The sequence below is a fragment of the Branchiostoma floridae genome, chromosome 1, assembly GCF_000003815.2.
Source record: "Branchiostoma floridae strain S238N-H82 chromosome 1, Bfl_VNyyK, whole genome shotgun sequence".
In the NCBI taxonomy this organism is placed as follows: domain Eukaryota; kingdom Metazoa; phylum Chordata; class Leptocardii; order Amphioxiformes; family Branchiostomatidae; genus Branchiostoma; species Branchiostoma floridae.
The window spans coordinates 28,355,349-28,378,853 of record NC_049979.1 but is presented as its reverse complement, the minus strand read 5'-3'; the positions used below and the strand labels follow the sequence as shown (position 1 = coordinate 28,378,853).

The window sequence follows — 23,505 nt, the reverse complement described above, 5'->3', positions numbered from 1 at the left end:
AGATATCAAAACCGGACGTTTCGCTGCAGTAAAATAGCAAGCCGCTAGGGGACCAAAAATCTAACCATTTCGAAGTCTCGCCAAGACCTACCAACATATCGAATATGAAGTCAATCCATTCAGCCATTCTTGACTTATCTTAGTCACAGACAAACTAACGCACACACAAATGCTTCTGGAAACATAACCTTCTTAGCGAAGGTAAAAATCCGAGTAGACATGCTGAACAATGTTGTTCTAGGTTTTCATGTTTCATGTGTTTAGGTCAGGCGACCTTGTGGCGTCTGTGTTAGGGGATTGCCGGTAACGTGATCAAACATTCTCCTCCAGTGAAATGTCAGAGTGTCGTTAGTTGTGAGTATCCATGTGCCATATTTCAGTCTGGCACGTGACCTTTACATGCACACGTTTACATGCGTGCTTTCATTCCAGAATTCTTTTATTTATAATTTTGAACTCTTGATTCTCAATTTTCAATATTTGATTCTCAATTCTCGATTCTCAATTCTTGATTCTTGATTCCTGATTCTTGATTCTCAACTGTCAGTTCTTAATTCTCAATTCTCAGTTCTTAATTCTCAATTCTCCGTTCTAAATTCTTTATTCTCAATTCTTGATTCTTGGCTCTTGGCTTTCGACTCTCAACTCTTAATCCCTAACTCTTAATTCTTGATTCCTAACTCTTAATTGCCTATTCACAATTCTCAATTCTTAATTCTATATCATATCTTCGATTGACCATTTTCAGTTCTTAATTCTTGATTCTTTACGTCTTAATGCTCAATTCTTAATTCCAGAAAATGTTGTCTTATTAGCTAAGTGTTTTACACGGAGATATTAGTCAATCTGAATTAGTCTATATCAGAAAGTTTTGGGTGGCTTTATACATACCAATACAATTATTCACGCGAGTGAACATAAACACTAACAGTGCAATTACTGTATTCCTTAATGCAAGATCTAACAAAACACACAAAAGCTTTCCTTCTAGCTCCTAACCCTCCTTCATATTCCCCGCAAGGCAAATAGACGGACAGAATCCACGCGAATATGTGTGCTAAAAGAGTGCGAAGGCCCCACTGTGAGTCATATGGAGATTTCTGATTATCCCCAATCTTCGATTGGTTTATCTCAGATTGGTTTCAGACCAAATAAAAGATTAGATGTCTCCGTGCAACAGATGGGAATGCCTAGCTTGTAGCAGAGCTCCGTACGTAGGGTGAGGAACCAATCACTGATTAGTTCCTCCCCACCGTTGTCCCTGGGTAATGAAGCACCTGATCGGCCCAGACGGCCGCCTTCATCTTCTAAATTACTCCCGAACTCGGCACAATGCCGCCATTGTGTGAGAGCCACCGCCCCAATCCCAACCGTTAATGGGAGAATGGGAATTAGCAAATTGTTTTCGCATTACGGGGAGGTGTGTTGTTGATTTCGTGACAGGTGGACCTGTGTGCGTGAGTGTGTGTGTAAAACGCGTACGGAGGAGGCATTCGTTCTAGACAACAAGTATTGGGTCCCCAAAAAAACAACGAAGAATATTGTGTGTGTGTGTGTGCGTGTGCGTGTGCGTCTGTGTGTGTGTGTGTGTGTCTGTGTGTGTGTGTCTGTGTGTGTGTGTCTGTGTGTGTGTGTGCCTGTGTGTGTGCCTGTGTCTGTGTGCGTCTGTGTCTCTGTGTGTGTTTGTCTGTTTGTCTATCTGTCTGTCTATCTGCCTGTCTATCTGCCCGCCTGTCTGTCTGTCTGTCTGTCTGTGAGGACGATAACTCGAGAATGACCGGGTGAATTGTCGTGATATTTGGAATGTTAGTAGGTCTTAATTAGACCTATACAGGACTCTAATTTGGTCCCCCTTGCGACTTTTTAAGGTACTGCAGTGCAAACTGGTGTGAACGGTGGAGTGACATCCATCACTCTCCTTCAGGGTCACTGCTAGAGTGAACTGGCAGAAACATGTTTGGTCTTGCCTAGCGTACTAGTAATTTGGATTCTCGAACATGACCCAGTATTTTTACCTCCTGAAAATGAAGGTATTGTTTGAGTGTGTGAGTTTGTGCAAGTTCCCCCCGCTTGCGCGGCTCAAAGTGACAGGTTGAGTGGAGCAGAAAATGGTGTTACTGGAGAATTGCAGAATTGGAAGGCTGGTTTGGCCCGAGTCCAAAGTTGGTGCCGCAGGTAAAAATGGCTCCGATATGGAAGGCATCAGTGCAATTGCCAACTTGATAAGTGATACCAGTCTACCACACTACAGTCATTTACAACACTTTTATAGCCATGCCCCGTTCGGGGTTTTGTCTAGTAATGTGTAGAAGAAGTAGAAGTTTTGCACTTCTTGATTACAGATATGAATGCATTGTTGGTTGTGATGTCATGATCCGCCACTTTAATTCTTGTTACAACGTTTATTCTGTCTATTTCGAATGAAAATCTAGCCATCTAGTTTTAACCCATCTTGTTTTGTCCTACGCCATCATTTTTGCAGTCTGCATATGATGCCATTCATAAAGTTTAGTTGCGTTGGCCAAACGAACAAATTTGTAGTTTTTGCATTATTAATGTACCACACCAGCGTTGACTTGTCCATATGTCATCATTGGCTGCTTTTGACGGCGGATTACTAGTGTTTAAATGCCCAGTGGGGATTGGAAAAAAATGGTTGTTGATTGGGTAAGACAGTTGGTTAGTCGGTAGAGTGTGTTATGTGATATTGAGAAATGTAAGTTACAGGTACTTGGAAAACCAAAGCGATTTTTCAGCTACAGCATGTATGTCTATGCAAGGTACGTGTGCATATGCGTTTGTGCCTGTGTACCTATTTGTGTGTGACTTTGCTTGTATATTCTATCGGTGTTCAGCACCAAGGACGGGTTTGGACAACTCGTCTGACTGACTATCTTTAACAAGAAGTGCAATGCCTTCTGCTGTAGCATATTTATGCTCGTGGACCGAAAGCGTCGGCTGGCAGTTGTCACTAGTACTGCAATTTCCTACTTTCAGTTACGAGTATTTCGCTCTTGTGGATCAAAAGCGCCGCCCAGCAATGCAAAGTATAACTGCAATAGTTCACAACTTCGTTCAGCTGTGTATGCATATATGTGTTTGAATAGTTTTAAGTGGCTTGATTGAATTTTGGTCGTTTTCTGGATAACCGATCCGTTTTTTGCTTGTAAAATGTAAAGAACAAATTTTGGTCATGTGTGAAAAATAGTCTGGTGCATATGCATGCAGCACCTTTATGTTTGTGGTTCAAAATCGCCACCTTGCGATTCTTTCTACAACTGATACAATACCCTATCAAGGAATCTCTATGTTGGAACTTTATGTGACAAGGGATACACCCTGTATTTTCTGTATGCGCGTCCCATGTCAGTGAAGTGAAGTGCTTTTCAACAGGAGCCATAGCTATTGCAGTTTTAGCATACATTGTTAGGCGGCGCTTTTGATCCATGAGCGTTGAGCTGCAGTGGCATAATAAATACTTTTCACTTATGACAAGTTTGTTGTGCTTGTGAGATTCTTAATGAGACTTTTAATATTCAATCAGATCAGTTGTTCACACAAAAGCAACTTGTTTTTTGCTGCTTAAGACGTTTTACTCCCACGTACAAGCCCTTGCTCACACAGACATAAGCTAAACATACCTGTTTTTTATGGTGAACGCTGTATATTACATGCAAACATACATACATGTGCTTGATGCCGCCAACCACACTATTCATCTTATCATATTTATCAATCTTATAGGGTGGTCCTTTAAGTTGCCATCAACTGATTTCCAAATTAAGGGAGCCTTAAAAAAAATCAATCAACATGAACTTAACAATTCATATAACGTAAGCGTAAATAATCGAACATATGGGTAATGACTTTTCTGATCAACTCAAAATGACTTTAACACTACCAACTCAGAATCGTTAATTACATTACTCATCACAGCAATAAACATATACCGTAAATGCATTTAAGTTCGCGGTAACACCATAGACTGCAGTCTAATACCATAATAGAAAAATTTTCGCGGTGGTTTTAAGTTCGCCGTGAAGTGGTCACCGCGAAAACCGCGAACATTAATCCACCGCGAACATTTCTGCATTGACAGATAATAGAAGAAAACAACACATAGACAAACGCCAAAATCGAGCTCATTTAAGATAAAATACTATGTCATTACTTGTTTTGATCGGGCCAGAGACCAGATTGAAAGACCCGTTGGAATTATTTCAGAGTGGTTTCTGATTTTGTCGATGGTTGAAGAGAGTTGTACCCACACACACATACACACCTGTTCTTGGTACAGAACACTATCCACACACGGCCACACCTGTCCTTGGTACCGAACACTATACACGCAAAGACACATCTGTTCTTGGTATTAAACACCATCCACATACAAACATAACTGTTACCTACCATTGGTACAGTACACCATCCACACACAAACATACACCTGTCCTTGTTACTGAATATTATCCAAAAACAGACAATATTTAGAAAAAAAACAGATAATATTTAGCTTGAAGGACAGGTACTGTCCTTCAAGCTAAATATTATCCAAACACAGAGATACCTGTCCTTGGTGCTGAACATTATCCAAACACAAATTTACCTGTCCTTGGTACTGAATATATAATACTATCCAAACATGAACATTATACAGTATTGCCTTCCATTGATGCGGCGCTGAACACCAAACCAAAATACAAAGGCACTCCTGTTTCTGTGACTAGCATTTCCCGAGTTTAAGTTGGTACGTGTCATATAGTTCCAGACTTCCCTGGCAGCGAGCACTTGTAGACAAAAAAATCAACGTGCGGACATCCATAGTTTCGCTATCTAGAAACATATTGGCTGACGCAAAGGTTATGCAGTTCCAATGATAAACGCTAGATCACGCTTTTGATCCATGGAAGCAAAGTTTCTAATGTTATGATCGTAGATAATTGTAGTTCTAGTGTCAGGAATGCTAGTCACTGTATTCAATTCACGATTAATATTACATTTAAGTTTAAACCCAAAAGCAGCTTCCCTTGGAACTGCAGGATGTGTTCGTTGTACATATTCTTCGATCTTTCTCAGTTACAGACTCTGTTACATGATAGGACTCTCACATTGTAGTCCTACCAAGGAACGAAGTGGGTTAATAAAGGTCACACATTAATTATGCATGATTAGCATTACATTATGCCAGCCATTACTTATAAGTTATCTGAGTTCCAAAACCCATGACCATACGTCAACCTCTTCTTGAGTTGAAAGGAATATAATTCAAGAAGGGGATGACGGATGGCGTAATGAGTTATAAGATATGCGTTTTCCTCGCCTCTTACCAGGGAAGTGGCAAAGTCCACATTTCCCGTCAATTTTCACTTTCAAAAGGACTACTTCACCCAACTCAACGCAATTGTTTCTGTTCGTCTACCTCTCAGCGCAAATTACTAGCATTTCCTTCAGAAACACTACTAGTATGTGGTCCGTGGGTGGTGCAATATACCATTGGACGCCAGAAGTCGCTTTTGTACCTGTTCATCAGATGCAAAATATTCTTGAAAGTCCAATTCAGATTTTTCTACCGCCTAAACAGTTCACATGGCCCAAACTCTTTGGATTTACCTTTTACATGAGTATGTAGATAAATGTTAGAGTCGCGTTAGTTTAGGCTCAGTCACTTCCCGCTGTAGCTGTATGGTGCCACTCAGTTGCGCTGTTTTGACCGATATTGTGAGATCTCTTTTCAACCAATGCCACACTGACTACATCTGTATCTTGGGTATATCTAATCTATCTACTGTTTCTATCATACTGCGTTTAAAAGCAATACATTGTGATTCTTAATCTTCTTGGGCCAAGTTACTTATAGATGCATATATTGTATTTTTGGCGAAAGACAAGTTGGGAAATGTTGCTTGTCCCGACTACACTATTGTATTGTATTGTATTGTATGTTCAGTTGTGTTTGTAAAGAATAATTGAACAATAGAAAATGCGCTCTCTTTACCTGTTTTAGTCGTGTATTTTTCAACTTTTAATTTCCTCTTTCTAGCATACTTTCATTTATTCATTCCAAGAATAAACTACAACACAAGACTTCATCAAGAGGTACTAGATATATGCATGTAGCAAAAACACGCGTAAACCAATGCGGTAAAAAAGGCTAAACCGTCCTTGTAATTGTAATTAGTTAAAAACTGAGAATGGCCGGATTCTTGCATCTGCTTGGAGATTACCGGAAAGCACAAGCACCGGGGGTACGCAATGAGGCCTTCATTGAGGAGATTGATGGACCCCTATGGATTTCGAAGGAAATGGCGGGAGGGGTGTTTCAAAAATGAATCCAGCTGGGGCATAGAAAAGAACAGTCTTTGATAGAATAGTCTTTCACATGGATTTAAAAGATATAACGCTAACCTTGAAACTATGCTATTTGTCTATTTGATTAGAATGTTGAAGACTTGTCCTAAAGCAATCGAGAAAAGTGTACTTTACTTCGACTTTAGACACACTCCGTGCCGAATCTGCAGCAGCTAAATACATAGCTAACATCTGGATGGTACTGTTGTGTCGGCTCTCTTATCAAATGTCTAGCGCGATGTCTTCCTCCTCTCCATTGGTGGATGCCTGGATATGGCGTCCAGGTCTTGGACTCTGATTGGTTCTCGTATACCCATCTCCCACGCCCCTTCCGTAAGACGCGTTATAATTGGTCAGAGGGTTCTCAATGGCAATTGAAAGAAAGTAACAACGTGGGAAAGCGGAGTGTATTGTTTGTGGTTTGATACACGATGACCGGAATAAGACGGCGTCCCGAAGCCAAGCCAAGACAAACAACCCAGACGTTATCAACAGTTCGAAGACATGCATCCTAGATCGTAGCTAAGTCGTGACCAAGTGCTAAAGAAGGAGAGGGACAGCGGAAGCGATGGGTGTTCTTCTTCGGTGGGGGTGGCATCTTGCTACCGTGTTACTTCTTGCCAAGTTGCGGTCCGTTATCTCGCAAGGTTGGTCACAGTTGTACGCCAGTGCTAATACCCGAGTTGTAGTTTTGTAAACACGGCCTTTGTACCGCTATCATCGCTGCCCTTTGCTCCATTTTGTACCGCTGAATGGCTGTGTATTATCATTATTAAGTCACGACTGTGTAGCACGCAGTACAATAGACTTTTTTCTCATTGTCGAATTCTTCACACTGTCTTGTTAGCGTTCAACACACAGAAGAAACCGCGACTTGTTTTTTCTCGCCATTCTTTGGCACCCGGGTATAATCAATTAGCAACCGGTTCTGTTTGCTCCCCCTGTGTTCTAATGACAATGTTCACAAGGGAATTTTGAAGCCCATGGCTGTGTCATTCTTATACCTTTCTACTAGGCCTCTTACTTCTAGACAACGAAACGATCTCAAAACAAAATTGTAGACGCTTTTTAACGCTTCATGCGTTTCTGCTCGACTACGTTTGTACAAAGGATAGGTTTTAACCCGCTAGGGATAAGAGTCCAGAAGACCAGGAAAAGTTCTCCGGGCCTTTGCAATCCTTTAATCAATATCAAACTGCCAGAACTTTTTTTACCCTAATGTTGTCACAGTTCTACTATGACATCTTTTTATGATACAGTATTGAAGTGTATCCTACACTATTGTCCATTATGTTAACCATGAAATTAGCCTCATTTTTTAGGCTTTTAGTTTCTCTCTTCCATTTCAAAATATGGTGTCGAAGATTCAAAGAATGGGAAGACGCATGTCAGGGACATACCAGGTCTATTCAGTCCTTCTTTTATGATTTTTACCCTTAATCTAGACAAACATGTTTAAGAGGGTCTGCCTGGGGGGTCCCTTAACGCTGATTTCAGAAGATCTCCCAACATATCATAATCATGCCAAACTGCAAAATTTGGTTGCCTCTCTAGGAATTACACGAATAAGATGCCTTTCCCTTTGAAATTTGAATTACATGAAATAAATTCAATTTGAAAGAGGCTGCCTTAACCTTACGGAAAAGAGCATAATTTGAGACCCTTGTCTAACTCAGAGTACCACAGCTAAATCTAACTTCCAAGACAGTATATTTTTTGCAGATTAGGACTTTTTCAACTTGTTTGGATGCTTCAGTATGGGACCAAAGTGTCAGCGATTTTCGAAATACATCATAAATGTATATTGAGCAACTTCTATTTAAATTAAAAAGGATCTGCTTGAAAGTAGTCTGTGTAGCACAAACTCTGCTGTCCGGGGCTGTAACTGGCCCCTTCCCACTAGGAGGCCGGCAGATGTTGAGCGGGCTGCTATAAGCAAGATCTAATAAGGATAGCTTGAAACCAGTACCACGGTAATCACTGACAGCTACAAAGTTGTTGAAGTCTTAGATATTTAGTACCGTAGGTGCTTGGGTTCTAGTACTTTCCAACTCCAAACAGCAGTTGATTGGGAAAATCGTGACCTTTTACTTAATATGTAATTTTTTGTATGAGAAAAAAGGTCATGATTTTCCCCCATCAACGTCTGCTTGGAGCATAGGTTCTAGATCAATCTATAGGCTGCTGGCATTCCTCCAACTACACGTTTATTAATGGAAAAGAAATAAACTGGCTTCACCCACCATTTTGTTTTTAAGTTTGCCAATCTGTTCAAAGGTCACAACCAAATTGTATTGTTAAGGCAACGTCTTTGTGGGTTAAATGCATAAATCATTGACCTGTGGCAAATCAGACCAACTAGGCCAACATGGCCCAAGACCCAGACGTTAACCTCTGGCCTGTGTAGCCCTGGCTAAGTTGACCACCTGGCTCCAACAGTCCAAGCAGAGGTTGGTGGGAAAAATCTACGCTGGGGGCCAGACAGGATCGAGTAGGTAGCGATTTTTGTTCAGGGACCCAAGGCAGCCAGCCCACGGATCTCAAGTTAGCGCTCTGGGGAGTTTAAGCCTGCAGGTGGACCTCCTCCGGCTCAAACTCCTTGGAGCGCTAATAGGAGATCGACGCCTGACTGTCTTGGGCTACCGAATAAACTGTCCTAGCTGCCTGATCCAGGCTGGCCCCCAGGGTAGGAAAACTTGTAACCTTTTCCTTTTGTCCGGGAAAGGAAAAGGTCACAATTTTTCCACCAACCTCTGCTTGAAGAGTACAGCTGGCAGTTATGGGCCAAGTTGGCTAGGGTGTTGGTTGGCGGAGTTGACCAGGGTGTTGGCCGACTGAGTCGGCCAGGGTGTTGGGCCGAGTCGACCATGAGGGTCTTGGGCTTAGTTGACCAGAGTAATGGCTGGACTTGACACAATCAACTTATGTTAGGAGGGTCTTAATTATAGAATAATTCGTACAAGCTAAAATTTGTTCCTTCATAATGCCCTAGATTTTGGACCACATGTCCTAACTTACAACAATTCAATACTGAATCAACACAGCCAAACTCAAGATCCCAGGTTGCGCCAAGGTTGCGATAGCAATAAAACAATAGAAAGTTTGTTTTCCCGCTTATCCTGTTACATTGGCAGCCTCGGATGTGTTCCGATTATGGGAACACCACAGGTGTCACTGATCTTGGGAGGCTATTATGTCCACAGTACGAAACAAATCTTACTCTTATAGGCAAGGACACCTGCAGCTTAATCATTTAATGTTACAGCTCAACGCAACACCTGTGAGGCAAATGCTCTATAGAATGATGCGATTTTCGCTGAGCGCTTTATTCGTTTTGATCAACTCTGCCCAAGGACTTCTTACGTGTATACAAATGAAATGCGGCTTCAAGTTCAACAAGAAGGGATATCCTACTAGCAGTTTGTTTGCAGCTGTAAGATGATTATTCAAATGCATGATATGATATGCAAATACTAGTCTAGACTAACTGAAATTCCAGTATAACTATAAGGCTTGCAACCTTTTGGGATTGACAAGTTAACTGTATTGCTTGAATGCCATTCACGTTAGACTAATTAGTGTACTACTACAAAAGTACTAGACTATTAGTTCAGCTTGAATTGATAGTACAATAGCACCTATACCTAAATGTCATATGTCTTGTGTGTGTTTTGGGTGTAGACGGGCGAGTTGTAAATAATTGCTATTCAGGCCAACTGGATAAAACGCAGCTGTGACACATCTTATTAAGGTCTGGAAATGTATTCACCACCTTCAACTTCAAGGTTAAGGGTGAGTTAATGGACTTCCTTAGCCCTATTGGGGCAGAAAAAATAACGGCCCCCTCTTTTAAGTCGTCGTCTTTCATCAGCTGTTGACTTTACGCCTCCACAGGTAACTGAGTACGAAAATGACCTCGCGTTGGCGGGAGAAAGAGATACGCGGCTTCCTTTCATTTGTCCCAACGGACCGGTTGGAGAACTGAACAAAACAGCAACTGTTGTGAATTGTTCCATACTGCAGAAGATCTGAGCGAGTTCTTGCCATTCCCTGTCTGCAAATGCCAACCGGTCTGAGACCATGTCTGCCCTCCAAACCTTGACGGGGAAAGCCGCCGGCCTCGTCTTAAGTTACAATTCTGCCATTGATACCCCCGATATGGCAAAACCTTTACCCTTGTTTACTTTCTATCTATTTTCATCCTCACTTTTCGTCAGTCTCAAATGTTTCAACAAATCCAGTCGGCTTAACAGCTATAAAAATACATAAAAGCACACGTTCTATGAATTTGTACAAAAAATGAGGTATAATTTTGATATCGACAAAGTAGTTAAAGTATTAGACAATGAGTGGTTGAAGAAACACTTGAAACACTGTATGGTCAATTCAATTTGACCTTGTCGACCTTTATAACAATGTGCACGGAGTATCGTCCAATCACAAGTGACTAATGGTCATGAGTTTTGGTTCCCACAATGCTAATCTTGCAAAATGGCCGGAGGTCTAGGACCAAAGTCAATATCATATGGATTGTTTTTACAAGTTGATGTATAAAGTCAAAATGAAGATACAATACTTCAAAATCAAGCTTTTGAATGTGTCCCACAAAGTCCTGGCAAGTCAGTGATTTTTTTAAGCAGATAGTGGGGGCCAGCTGGATATGGGTTGGTGTAAAGTTTTTGCGCGCTGACGGTGGCGGAGAAGTAGCAATTCTTTCAACTTTCAAGTGCTGATCAGAGTCTGGTTACCCAGGGTTTAAGTTGGTCACAAACGTGAACTCTCATAATACTGTGGTGAATTTTGAAAAAATCAAAGAGATCTACATATCAGGTATGCACATTTCAGATATCCAGGTGTTTAACTTTAAGAATTTATCGAGAAGTCCTCACTTACAGAAGTTACACTGTTTCTAGGGTACCCACAAGTATATGACATTGTATATAAACACTGTTATGTAGTTTACACTTGATTTACACTGCAGGTAACAAAGACCTGTAGTATGGTCTGGTTTATGAGTGTAAACAGTCCAGTGGGTCGCACACCTTTTTTTAGACTGCTTTACTCTGACATTCTGAGGAGGACTGTGGGATACACATGACACTTTCAGTGTCTTGTATAGGTACTAGTTGTAACTTGTAGTGATTAAAGTGTAAGACACCTGAGCCTCTTGCTTATTAGTGTAAGGCACGATCTACACACAGTTTTTCCCGATATCGGCGAGCCTACAACCTCTCGCTTTTTTTCATCGTCTAGATGGAACTACTATATCGCCATTACGATATCGGGAAAATTTCTCCCGAAAGGTCCGGACCATTCGTACGATACCTTACCGATAGCTTAGCAGGGGTCCCCGACAGCTTCGCGCGCGTGTAGATGCTTCCGGACTTCGAGAAGGCTCATTAGCATATAACACCATTTGGAAAATCGCGCTATATGTTTATGACTGCAAGTGCCATGGATGTCCGGCCCCCTATGTTCTAGATCCCTCCCGACATCTCCACAGATATCGGTAAAAACTGTGTGTAGATTGGGCCTAAGACACCTGAGCCTCTTGCTAGTGTAATTCAGGCCCAAGGTCACCTTTACTCACAAGATTTGGCAATAGTATCACAGGGGTGGGGGCAATTAATGGGGACAGCGATATGTTTGTTTTACACACAAGATGATATGCAGTGGGAGACCTCCAATGGTGTCTGTATATTCGATGATGGCCTCTAGATCTAGAACGGTGACCCAAGGATTTTATCCTATGGCAGGCACCCACTCAGAACAATACAGAGAGACATTGATGGCTTCCTAGTAAATGTTGTGTCTTACCTAGTATTACTAACAGACTCGTTCATACTCATAACACCTTGCTTGTTTATACATGTGTTTTGTCAACAAGACACCAATATGCAAAAGTTCCTGCATTGCAAGCAACTAGTATTATTCACATGGTGTATATTTGGTACGTTTGTACAAAATATACGCCCTTCTGATGTTATTGAACATTTAATCTTACGAATCATACTTCCATGCAGTTCTTGATTAATGCGGCCAGGTAAGCCCATGACATTGTAGTAAACACGGCAGTCAATTACGGAGCCTTGTACCGAAACTCACCAAATACATTCGTTTGAAAAGCAAACTTTGTGCACAACCATTGTCAAGTTTGTCAAGTTATTTAACCATTGAAAGTTTTCACAATATTTGCTTTTCTGCTTCTCAAAAGAAAGTGAATCGTGGTGCCAGCTAGGTTCCAAACTGGCTGCCTTGTTTACTATGACGTCACCGGCAGAAAATTAAACTGATTACCCGGTGGTAGGAACCAAGAACTGCGGAAGTAGGATTTGTCAGATTCAATGTTCAATATCATCCGAAGAGTGTGTATTTTTTGCAAACATCTTTGTTCACTGAATAGTACTGTTAATGTTATAAATGACTTAATGTAATCTAGAAAAGTTTAATCTTGGTGACAAGGGTAAGCACTTCTAATGTCCATTGAGATGCTGATAGCCATTATTGATCAATGATAGCTGAATGAACACCAAACACTATAATAATAATACCAAATGTGCTATCTATCAACTTGGAAGAATACTCAGACTCAGAGATTGCCTGAATGGCCATCTTTTCAAGGATGATTGAATAGGAGAAATCGGCCAAAATGTACAGATTGTACTTTTTATAAATATTCATATAAGCCAACAAAAGAATGATTATAGCTATGATTGTTTGTTGAAATTTATGGTATTAGGATATTCTAAAAGACGACCAGGCCAGCTGCACATTTTCCGGTTGGCTAACTCCACCCTAGCAAATTATTCCCCATACAATGTATTCGCTTTACACTACATTTTTCTGAGACGTCTTGGAGACGTCTTGGCCAGGACGTCTTGGCCAAGACGTCTTCGCCGCCTCTTTACACACGCCGCGGAAAGCTGTAATGGAGTCCCCGCAGCGCCGGTCCGCCAGGGCTTGCCAATGACCCGTGTTGACCTGTAACCTTTGACCATGTCTTGGCGCGAACTGTGAAGAAATATGGCGGGAGAAAACATGCTGCTGTTCATGCAGCAGATGATGTTTTTGTGGCTGTTATCGCACTATTTCTTCATCCAGCAGCGTTTTGAGTATGCTAGAAGGCTGCGCTGGCAGCGAAGAGGTCGTAGAGGACGTTTCAATAGAGTTGCTCAAGTGAACCCGGTATTCTTTTTCATGGCCGGCGTGGCGATTATCGAGGCTGGTTTCGTCGATCGAGAGATATGGCAAAGGCAGCGGAGCAGCCACTGGTGGGACGTTATTGCCCTGACTACATTCACAGACCGGGATTGGTACAGCCGCTTTCGGCTAAGCAGGGGTACTTTTCAACGTCTAGTTGACGAACTGCGGCCGTCCATTGAGAAAAAGAACACTCAGATGCGCGACGCCATTTCTGCAGAGAAAAGACTTGCCGTGACGATGTACTGGCTGGCGTCGGGTGACCTGTTTCGGACTGTCGCCGATCTTTTCGGCATCAGTGAAGGGTCTGTTTGTGTAATTATTCATGACGTATGCAAAGCTATCGTAGATGTTCTCCTGCCCCAGTACATAAGATGGCCGACAGGAGAAAGATTACGCGCTAACATACGGGGCTACGAAGAAGTAAGGAACTTCCCCCAGTGCGGAGGGGCCATCGATGGGACCCATATCCCTGTCAGAGCACCAGCAGGAGAAGGCCCAGACTTCCACAACAGGAAGGGATGGTATTCTATGCTCCTCCAAGGCACCGTCGACTACCTCTACAGGTGACTTTTTAAATGCGTCTTGAATGTATTGTAGATCGTTAGTTATGTATTTTCAAAGTATAACATCTTTTGTAATACACTTAAAGTATAATATACCATTTGCTTAATTTTTCACTTTTGCTGTTTAACAATATAAAACAGGCATTAAGCATACTATTCTGCTTTACCCTACTCAAAGTGTATCAATCTTATTTACCAGCTATGCCAAGATGAAAGATCATAGAAAGCATTCTAAAGTTTGATGCTCGTCTATAAGTACCATACAGATATGGATACACTTGTTCATACTCTTTAATACGTTCCTTTTCTCAACTTAATAAGTCAATTTCACATTTGTTCAGGCAGCTTTGTATTTGTACAAGTTGTACAACTAACGCCCATTTCCTCACCCTTTTCGTACAAGGTTCACAGACATCTCTATCGGATTCCCAGGCAGCGTACACGACGCCAGAGTTCTGCGAAAATCCGACATTTTCAAGCGTGGGGATAGAGGGACCTTGTTTCCACAGGTATTTTTTGTGTGTAAATTAATGTCTTTATGACCATAGCAATGAATTAAAGGGTATTGAAAAGACGCACTACTGATCTTGAAAACAACATACTGTGATATTTCAGAAATTGCAATATGACTTCAGATTTTCTAAGATATATGTACCTACCTGTCCGATTTTTTGTCATTGCAAGTCTTCTGTGTGTTTGGCAGGACTTGACGAAGGAGATAGACGGGGTGCAGGTTCCAGTTATGCTGCTGGGTGACCCGGCATATCCGCTTTTGCCGTGGCTTATGAAGGGGTATGCTGACAACGGTCGCCTTGATCGTGCCAAGACGCATTTTAACTTCAGGTTAAGCAGTGCACGCATGACCGTCGAATGCGCTTTTGGGCGCCTGAAAGGCCGATGGCGATGTCTTGCAAAACGCTTGGATGTAGACGTTGGCAGAGTTCCCCAAATTGTGGGTGTATGTTGTACCCTGCATAACATCTGCGAAATCCACGGTGAGGGGTTTGACATGGAGTGGTTTTTCCATGATGTAGTTCGCCAACGGGCCCAATTGCCGCAGGTTGAAGAGGCCGCGCCAAATGACGCCAGGGATGCCATATGCAGAAGGTTTGCCTTAGAGGAACAAGGAAGGTAATTGCTCAGAAATCTTCTCTGGAAGGAGGAAGCAGACGTTTTGCAGGACAACATGCAAAAACAATTTGGGGAACTGTCAGTGTCTACATCTCTTGCCACATGTCTCACACAATGATTGCTATTCTCGTCCCCTTATCGTTTCATTCCGTGTACTCATGTATACCAAACAGACAAATCTCCATTGACATATGAGGCGCCTGAAAGTGCATAGAAGAGTCATATTTATATTTGTATGTGGTACGGCACGGATTGGTAAGGAATACTGTGTAACTTCAGAAGCATTCCAAACTGGGAATACCATCTACTTTCATATACAGTATATATTTTTTTTATGTAATAGTTTGAGTACGAAAGTTTGTTACCGACATACAGCCTGCTGTACATTACTTTCAAATATTAAGAGTCCTTTTGTTTGTAATAGTTTGAGCACGAAAGTTACCAACATACATACCTGTCTGTATATTGCTTTCATATAGTCTTCTTGTTTACAACAGTTTGAGAACAGAGGTTTGTGACCGATATACAGTCTGTTGTACATTACTTTCAAATATTAAGAGTCCTTTTGTTTGTAATAGTTTGAGCACGAAAGTTACCAACATACATACCTGTCTGTATATTGCTTTCATATAGTCTTCTTGTTTACAACAGTCTGAGAACAGAGGTTTGTAACCGATATACATTGTACATTACTTTCAAATATTAAGAGTCTTTTTGTTTGTAATAGTTTGAGCACGAAAGTTACCAACATACATACCTGTCTGTATATTGCTTTCATATAATCTTCTTGTTTACAACAGTTTGAGAACAGAGGTTTGTAACCGATATACATTGTACATTACTTTCAAATATTAAGAGTCTTTTTGTTTGTAATAGTTTGAGCACGAAAGTTACCAACATACATAGCTTGCTGTATATTACCTTTATATGTTAAGAGTCCTCTTGTTTGCAACAGTTTGAGAACAGAGGTTTGTAATCAACATACATAGCCTGCTGTATATTACCTTTATATATTAAGAGTCCTTTTGTTTGCAACAGTTTGAGAACATATACATAGCCTGCTGTATATTACCTTTATATATTAAGTCTTCTTGTTTGCAATAGTTTGAGTTCAAAAGTTTGTTACCAACATACATAGCCTGCTGTATATTGCTTTCATATATAGTCTTCTTGTTTACAACAGTTTGAATACAGAAGTTTGTTACCAACATACATAGCCTGCTGTATATTATTTTTATATGTTAAGTCTTCTTGTTTGCAATAGTTTGAGTTCAAAAGTTTGTTACCAACATACATAGCCTGCTGTATATTGCTTTCATATATAGTCCTCTTGTTTGCAACAGTTTGAGAACAGAGGTTTGTAACCAACATACATAGCCTGCTGTATATTACCTTTATATATTAAGTCTTCTTGTTTGCAATAGTTTGAGTTCAAAAGTTTGTTACCAACATACATAGCCTGCTGTATATTGCTTTCATATATAGTCTTCTTGTTTACAACAGTTTGAATACAGAAGTTTGTTACCAACATACATAGCCTGCTGTATATTATCTTTATATATTAAGAGCCATCTTGTTTGCAACAGTTTGTAAACAGAAGTTTCTAACCAACATACATAGCCTGCTGTATATTGCTTTCATATATTAAGTTATCTTGTTTGCAACAGTTTGAGTACAAAAGTTTGTAACCATCATACATACCTTGCTGTATATTGCTGTCATATATCAAGTCTTCTTGTTTGCAATAGTTTGAGTAAAAAAAGTTTGATACCAACACACATAACCTGCTGTATATTACCTTTATATATTAAGAGCCATCTTGTTTGCAACAGTTTGTGAACAGAAGTTTCTAACCAACATACATAGCCTGCTGTATATTGCTTTCATATATTAAGTCTTCTTGTTTGCATTAGTTTGAGTAAAAACAGTTTGATACCAACATACATAGCCTGCTGTACATTGCTTACATATATTTGTTTGCAATAGTTTGAGTACAAAGTTTGATTGTTCAAGGTAAAAAAAAATGCAAATACTGTTTAAACTTACAAACTGGGAATACTTTCTACTTTCATATATTATTCAAGAACATATTTGTTTGCAACAGTTGAGTACAAAAGTTTGTAACCAACATACATAGCCTGCTGTATATTGCTTTCATATATTAAGTATTCTTGTTTGCAACAGTTTCAGTACAAAAGTTTGATTGTGGAAGGTTTAGAAAAAATACATATTCTACAGCAAATACTGTTTAACTTAAGAAAACATTCCCAACTGGGAATACTATTGACTTAGAATACATGTTCCACAACATATACTGTCCAACATACATAGCCTGCTGTATATTACTTTTATATATTAAGTTTTCGTTTGGGTTTGCAACAGTTTGAGTAAAAAAAGTTTGATACCAATAAAAAATACATAGTTGTATATTACTTTTATATAGGAAGTCTTTTTGTTTGAAACATTCTGAGAAACAAAAAGTTGTAACCAACAAACAGTCTACTGTATATTAATTTGAAGTATCAAGAATCTTTTTTGCAACAGTTTGAGTAAAAAAAAGTTTGATTGAGGAAGGTAAAAAAATGTTCAACAACAAATACTGTTTAACTTGAACTTCCCAACTGGGAAGACTATCTACATGTCCAACAACCTACTCAACAAAATAGAAGTCATGGCAGGATCCAACTAAGGTAAGGTAAGGTAAGGAATAACAACTGAAAGAAGGTTAGCTCATCCTCGTCCTCCTGGGATCTGCATGCTAAACAACATTCCCAACTGGGAAGACTATCTACATGTCCACCAACATACTCAACAAAATAGAAGTCATGGCAGGATCCAACTAAGGTAAGGTAAGGAATAACAACTGAAAGAAGGTTAGCTCATCCTCCTCCTCCTGGGATCTGCATGCTAAACAACATTCCCAACTGGGAAGACTATCTACATGTCCACCAACATACTCAACAAAATGGAAGTCATGGCAGGATCCAACTAATAAGGTAAGGTAAGGAATCACAACCTGAAATAGATTAGCTCATCCTCCTCCTCCTGGGAACTGCTTGGGCCAGTGTTTCTTTGGGTGTTATTGTGTGGGAAGCCTGAGGATGATGTGTGTTCCTGCTGGACATTGGTGGGGGCAGGGTGTCTCTGGGGGAACGGTGGTGGGGCAAGGTGTCCCTGTGCATGTGGTTGTGGGGCGGGGGGTCCCTGAGTGTACAGTTGTGATGCAAGGGGTCCCTGAGTGTATGGTGGCAGGCCAAGGGGTCCCTGTGGAAAAGGGTTCAGGCCCGGGGAACCCCCTCTGAATGGTTCTGGGGTATGGAGTCCCTGTGAGAATGAAGAGGCAGGCCGCTGCTGTGATGTGCTGGGGCTGCTGGGGTTGGATGATGTGTTATTAAATTGCTGGAAGGCGCGAGTCATCATAGATGCAAAATGTGTTACCATGCGCATGGACATCTCCTCCTGCATCCGCGCCATCCTTACATCATGCTGCTGCAAGGCAGCATCTCTCTCCTTATCTGCCTCTCTCCGCCTGTTGTCTTCCTTCTCCCAGGCTTCTTCCTGTTGTTTTCTGCTTTCTTCTTGAACAGCGGTTATTGTGTTGTGAAGCTCGGCGTACGAAGACTGCAGACGTGTCTGCCTTTTTTTGTCCTTTCTCTTGAATCCTAAAGAGAAATGGATTACTTTATGTAACTGTAATTCGTGCCCAATAGCTTTATAGTCAGGTGAGAAGGAAACTTGAAGAGAGGTTACTACACAGAAGAGTCAGAACAGTGAAAATAAGGCAAAGGAATGAAATATCTTATGTTTGACTACTGAACCTTACATATTTACTCATATTGCAACCACTACTGGTACATATAGGTATAAATGATAAGTCCTACCTCTTTCAAAAGGAGCAACTAGTTCATAATTTACATGTCTACTTCCTTTCCCCCAAAAGGCTGGTTGCCTATTTGAAGCTTTAGGCTGGTAAAAAAATATATAACATATACTCTGACCAAATGAGTGAATTCTTGCAGTGGAAAATATATACTTAGTTTCAAACTCATATCAAACATGCATCACCAAGAGAGTTTCTAGAGAGGAACATTTCCCTCCAACTTCCAAATTTTGCAAGTGAGCCATGGTCAAAATATATATGTATATGTTAAACAAACTAAAGTTTTAAATCGACTCATTATCTCATCAGCTACATTGTCTTGTCAGTGATGCTAGATCACCTTGTTGTTTCTGTTGTCCTCCACTAGCCGTCTTCTTTCCACCGCTAGCAGTCTTCTGTCCTCTGCTTGTGCCTGTCTGTCTTCCACTAACACTCTGTGTAGTCTGCTCATCAGTTCCTGTAGTCTTCTGTCCTCTGCTTGTGCCTGTCTGTCTTCCACTAACACTCTGTGTAGTCTGCTCATCAGTTCCTGTACAAAGGAGGTACTCGGAGGTTATTGACCCCAGTCACTTCCAAAGGCTACTGCTGTGGCCTAATGCTTGCTGCCATTTTAAGGTAAGGATGAAATACCCTTGCAGAAAAAAGGAAATTTCATATCAAATCAATGCCATACTTGAATCTATAAAAGGAATACAGGAAATAGGATGTTGTCACCGAAGGCTTCACCCAACATCACTAGGAAAAACTTGCCTTGTGCAGAAGTGCCGGGCTCATCAGTCATGTCAGCATCCTGATTGTCCCCATCCTGCGGCACGGTGGTGTCGCTTGTCTGTGGTGGTGAGGGAGGCTCCTCTGTTGAGGGTGTCAAGCGATCACTGGACAAGTCTGAGGCATCACCCATCTCCTCCTCCTCTTGCTCCTCATCATCTGATGAATCTGGGTAAAGAGAGGAAAGTGATCAAATGTTAACAAAATAGTAAAAGGAGAAGAAAATATCTAAACCAATATTACTTTGACTGATTCCTGGGATGGCCACATCTGTTCCTGCCAACTGGTTTCAGAGGAAGCACTTTGAAAAATGATGATGATGATGAGTCATACATGTTACAACATGATCAAGCTACAAAATAACAATACTCAATTCCAAATAGAGTGGATTCAACATGTCTACAAAAGCAATACATTTGCTTATGCACAACAAAATCATAACCAAAATGATAAGAGATCAAAATGAAAAGGAATGGCTATGCAGACAAACAACTCAAAATCACAACAACAAAAAAAGATTTTCCAGTCAGTTTATCATGGGGACAAATGTTGTAGAATATTCTATAGACTATACATTCTGATTTTTGTATAAAGTAATGCCTTTTCTTACAAATGCACAATGCATTTCTGCATAATCTTTTATTCTATAAAAAAAATTACATGAACAATTACCGTTCATCTCAGAAGGAGAACAGTAAATCATATTATTCTCCATGGTGCCCCCCACCCCCTCCCACTGAAAAGTATCATAGCTGAATATTGTGAACGTAAGATTTGAGAGTTACCTTCGTCGGTGTTGTCGTCATCTTGCACCGTTTCTAGCGTATAATGCGGCTCTGTTGCGGGCCGATGCCCTAAGATGTTGTCCAGCTCCTTGTAGAATGGACAGGTAGACGGACCTACACCGCTTCTGTTGTTCTTATCTCTGGTTGCTTTGTACTTGTGTCGGAGGTTTCGCATTTTCCGATCTACCTGTGTGTCCGTCCGGTTGTAGCCGTGTATCCTTAGCTCCTCTGCGACTTTGCGGAACCCTGCCTTGTGCCGAACAGAACCCAAGGTGCTCTGGATATCTGCGGTCGCCCAGATCGAGATTAAACATTTCGTCTCGGCCTCCGACCAGACCTCGCCGGCCGTGCGGCGCTCGCCGCCCCTGCCACGGGCCGGCATAAAATTTGAAATTTTGCCGCAAATACACAGAAAAATATACAAGTCTTGGATGCAAAAGATTCTAAAAAAGGTTAGGAAAAAAATCAGATGTCCCCTACACGCAGGAGTGAAAAAAGGTGACGAAAATGAAGATAAAAAATCGCAAGTCAACCTCCTACTAGTAGATAACACAAATTCAAAATGGCGGGAGAACGCACATGGGCGGACTCATTAGCATATGCCCTTTGACCTACTAACACCGCTCGAGCCGGCTGAGACGAATTCCGAAAACGCGTTCTCTTTACACGGGGAAAAAACCGTCTTGGCACTCCCGCAGCGCGTCTTGACACTCCCGCTGAGCGTCTTGAGACGACATCTGATGTCGTCTCAAGACGCACAGCAGGAATCTGGTCTTGAGACCCCTAAATCGCTCTTTACACTGTTCCTGAGACGTCTTGGCCAAGACGTCTTGGCCAAAACCGTCTCAGAAAATGGTCGTGTAAAGCGTGTGTTGGCCTTATTCTGAGCCATTAGTATCTGGGAGGACCATTAGCTATTAGGGTCACAGCAATATGACTATTTTCCGCTCTTTGCAGTAACAAAAGCTAGGCACTTTTGCCATTTCGATAATGGCATAAGACCACCTGGCATGATATTGTCAGGGAACTCAATCAAGTTTTGGGATCAGAATATTTTTTTTTTAAATTTCAGATAAGGGATTGCTTGAGTCATTGTTCTAAAAGAAATTAAGTTGTCATTTTTTTATCCGAATGAAAGCTCATCTGTGTTGGTAGATTCCATATTGAAAAATGTTTAAACTTTGTTCCAACACTAAAAGAAACTCACCATAAATTTTCGGCCGAACACTCCGACCTTCTTCAGATGAAATGACTCGCTGCACTAATCTGGAAGTCGTCGGATGACATCAGGTAGCAGCGAATCATAAATGTTGATTTTTTTAGTTTGTCTACACTTTTAGCTTTCTATATGGCATCTGCTGCTTTGGAAAAGATGGGCCTTGCTTAGAGTTTTCTAAACAATATTTGTACAATTTGTAGTACGATTACACATTTACAGAGGAAATATTGTCAACTACAAACAATACTACTTTCGACCAGAGTGTGGTAGGGTATTTGAACAAGAAAGATCTGCTATAGTGTCATTTGATTTCCATTCCTCTACTCTAGCCTGGGTACCTAGTCTCCAAGCAGACCCTACAGTGCCTTAGTAGAGATAGTATCAAAGCTGGCCAAGGAGTATAGCCGGACAAAAGGACTGATAGCCGGCCAAAGGAAGTCAAATGCCGGCTATACTCCTTGGCCAGCTTTGATCGTAGGGTCTGCTTGGAGACTACTGGGTACCATCTGATTACTTAACCAGTGCTCCTTACACTTGCGGCCCTGAAAAATCTTAGGCAGCAAGTGTATGGTACCCAGGGTATTCAGCATTCTATTTCTTTTCTGTTCGGTCTGATTCTATCCATGATCCTTTACCAGAAAAATGGCAATAACAAACATTCTTCTCTTCTGTATCCACAGTTGCCCCCCCTCCAAGAGAGGTCATCGCCCGTTACGGTGAGAGCGCGGTCCTGCCCTGCGACATCCAGTACCCCAACGGAGTCCTCCCATTCGTCATTGAGTGGCAAAGACAAGGCGTGGCCATCCCTGTCTTCATCCTCTTCAACGGCTACCCTCCCCACATCGACCCCCAGTTCCAAGGTCGCGTCAGCCTGTTCCAACAGGCCTCCTTACGGATCGACAAGGTGTTAGCGGAGGACGCGGGATGGTACGAGTGTAAGGTCGTGTTTCTCGACCGCGTAGACAACACCCGCAAGAATGGGACATGGGTACATCTCAAGGTGTATGGTAGGTCCAATAGTTTTCTGACATGATTAAGTAGGATGAAGCCTGATTAAATAGCTTATAGCAGCCCGCCCAAAATCCACCGGCCTCCTAGAAGAGGGGCCAGTTACAGTCCCGGATAGCAGAGTTTGTGTCACACAGACTAAGTAGGATGCTGGTGTGCCTTCTTGCTTGTGTGCCTTTTTCTTCATTGTCATCATGTTCAAAATCTGTCAACACCATCCATTAATCCAACATGGCGGAATTGAAACCTATAGGTCTCCAGAAAATCTTTTGATAGCAGGCAGATAATTAGAACTGATTATGATGCAAATTGATGTAAACTTTCACCTATGGATTGTAAGGCATTTTTTTTCAACTCCGACTACGTTAATGGCCGAAACATCAATCTTTTTCTTAGACTTTATCGGGCATTTACACTATTACAGGATCTAATAGTTTGTCTTTACTCGGCATTCATTCTCAGTGTATTGTCATTTGCAAGGGGAATGGGAGGAGGGGTGTGTTATGAAGCCCACCACGTTTTCGGTGGCACGAAAGAAAGACTGATCAATAATATTGACAGTCTCTGGTTTTTACTTTGAAATCCTCTCCATTTCAGAGA

The 23,505-nt window shown here is 41.3% G+C and overlaps 1 protein-coding gene across 1 annotated transcript in view; it reads left to right on the top strand.

Moving 5' to 3' along the window:
• The first annotated feature begins 6,710 nt into the window (after positions 1 to 6,710).
• Positions 6,711 to 23,505, top strand: part of LOC118414383 (protein turtle homolog A-like) — a 36,159-nt gene continuing 19,364 nt past the window's right edge. Inside the window, exons 1-2 of the mRNA XM_035818409.1 lie at positions 6,711 to 6,995; positions 22,578 to 22,904. Coding sequence (XP_035674302.1) covers positions 6,917 to 6,995; positions 22,578 to 22,904 — 406 coding nt within the window. The 5' untranslated portion in view covers positions 6,711 to 6,916. The remainder of the gene's footprint in view (positions 6,996 to 22,577; positions 22,905 to 23,505) is intronic.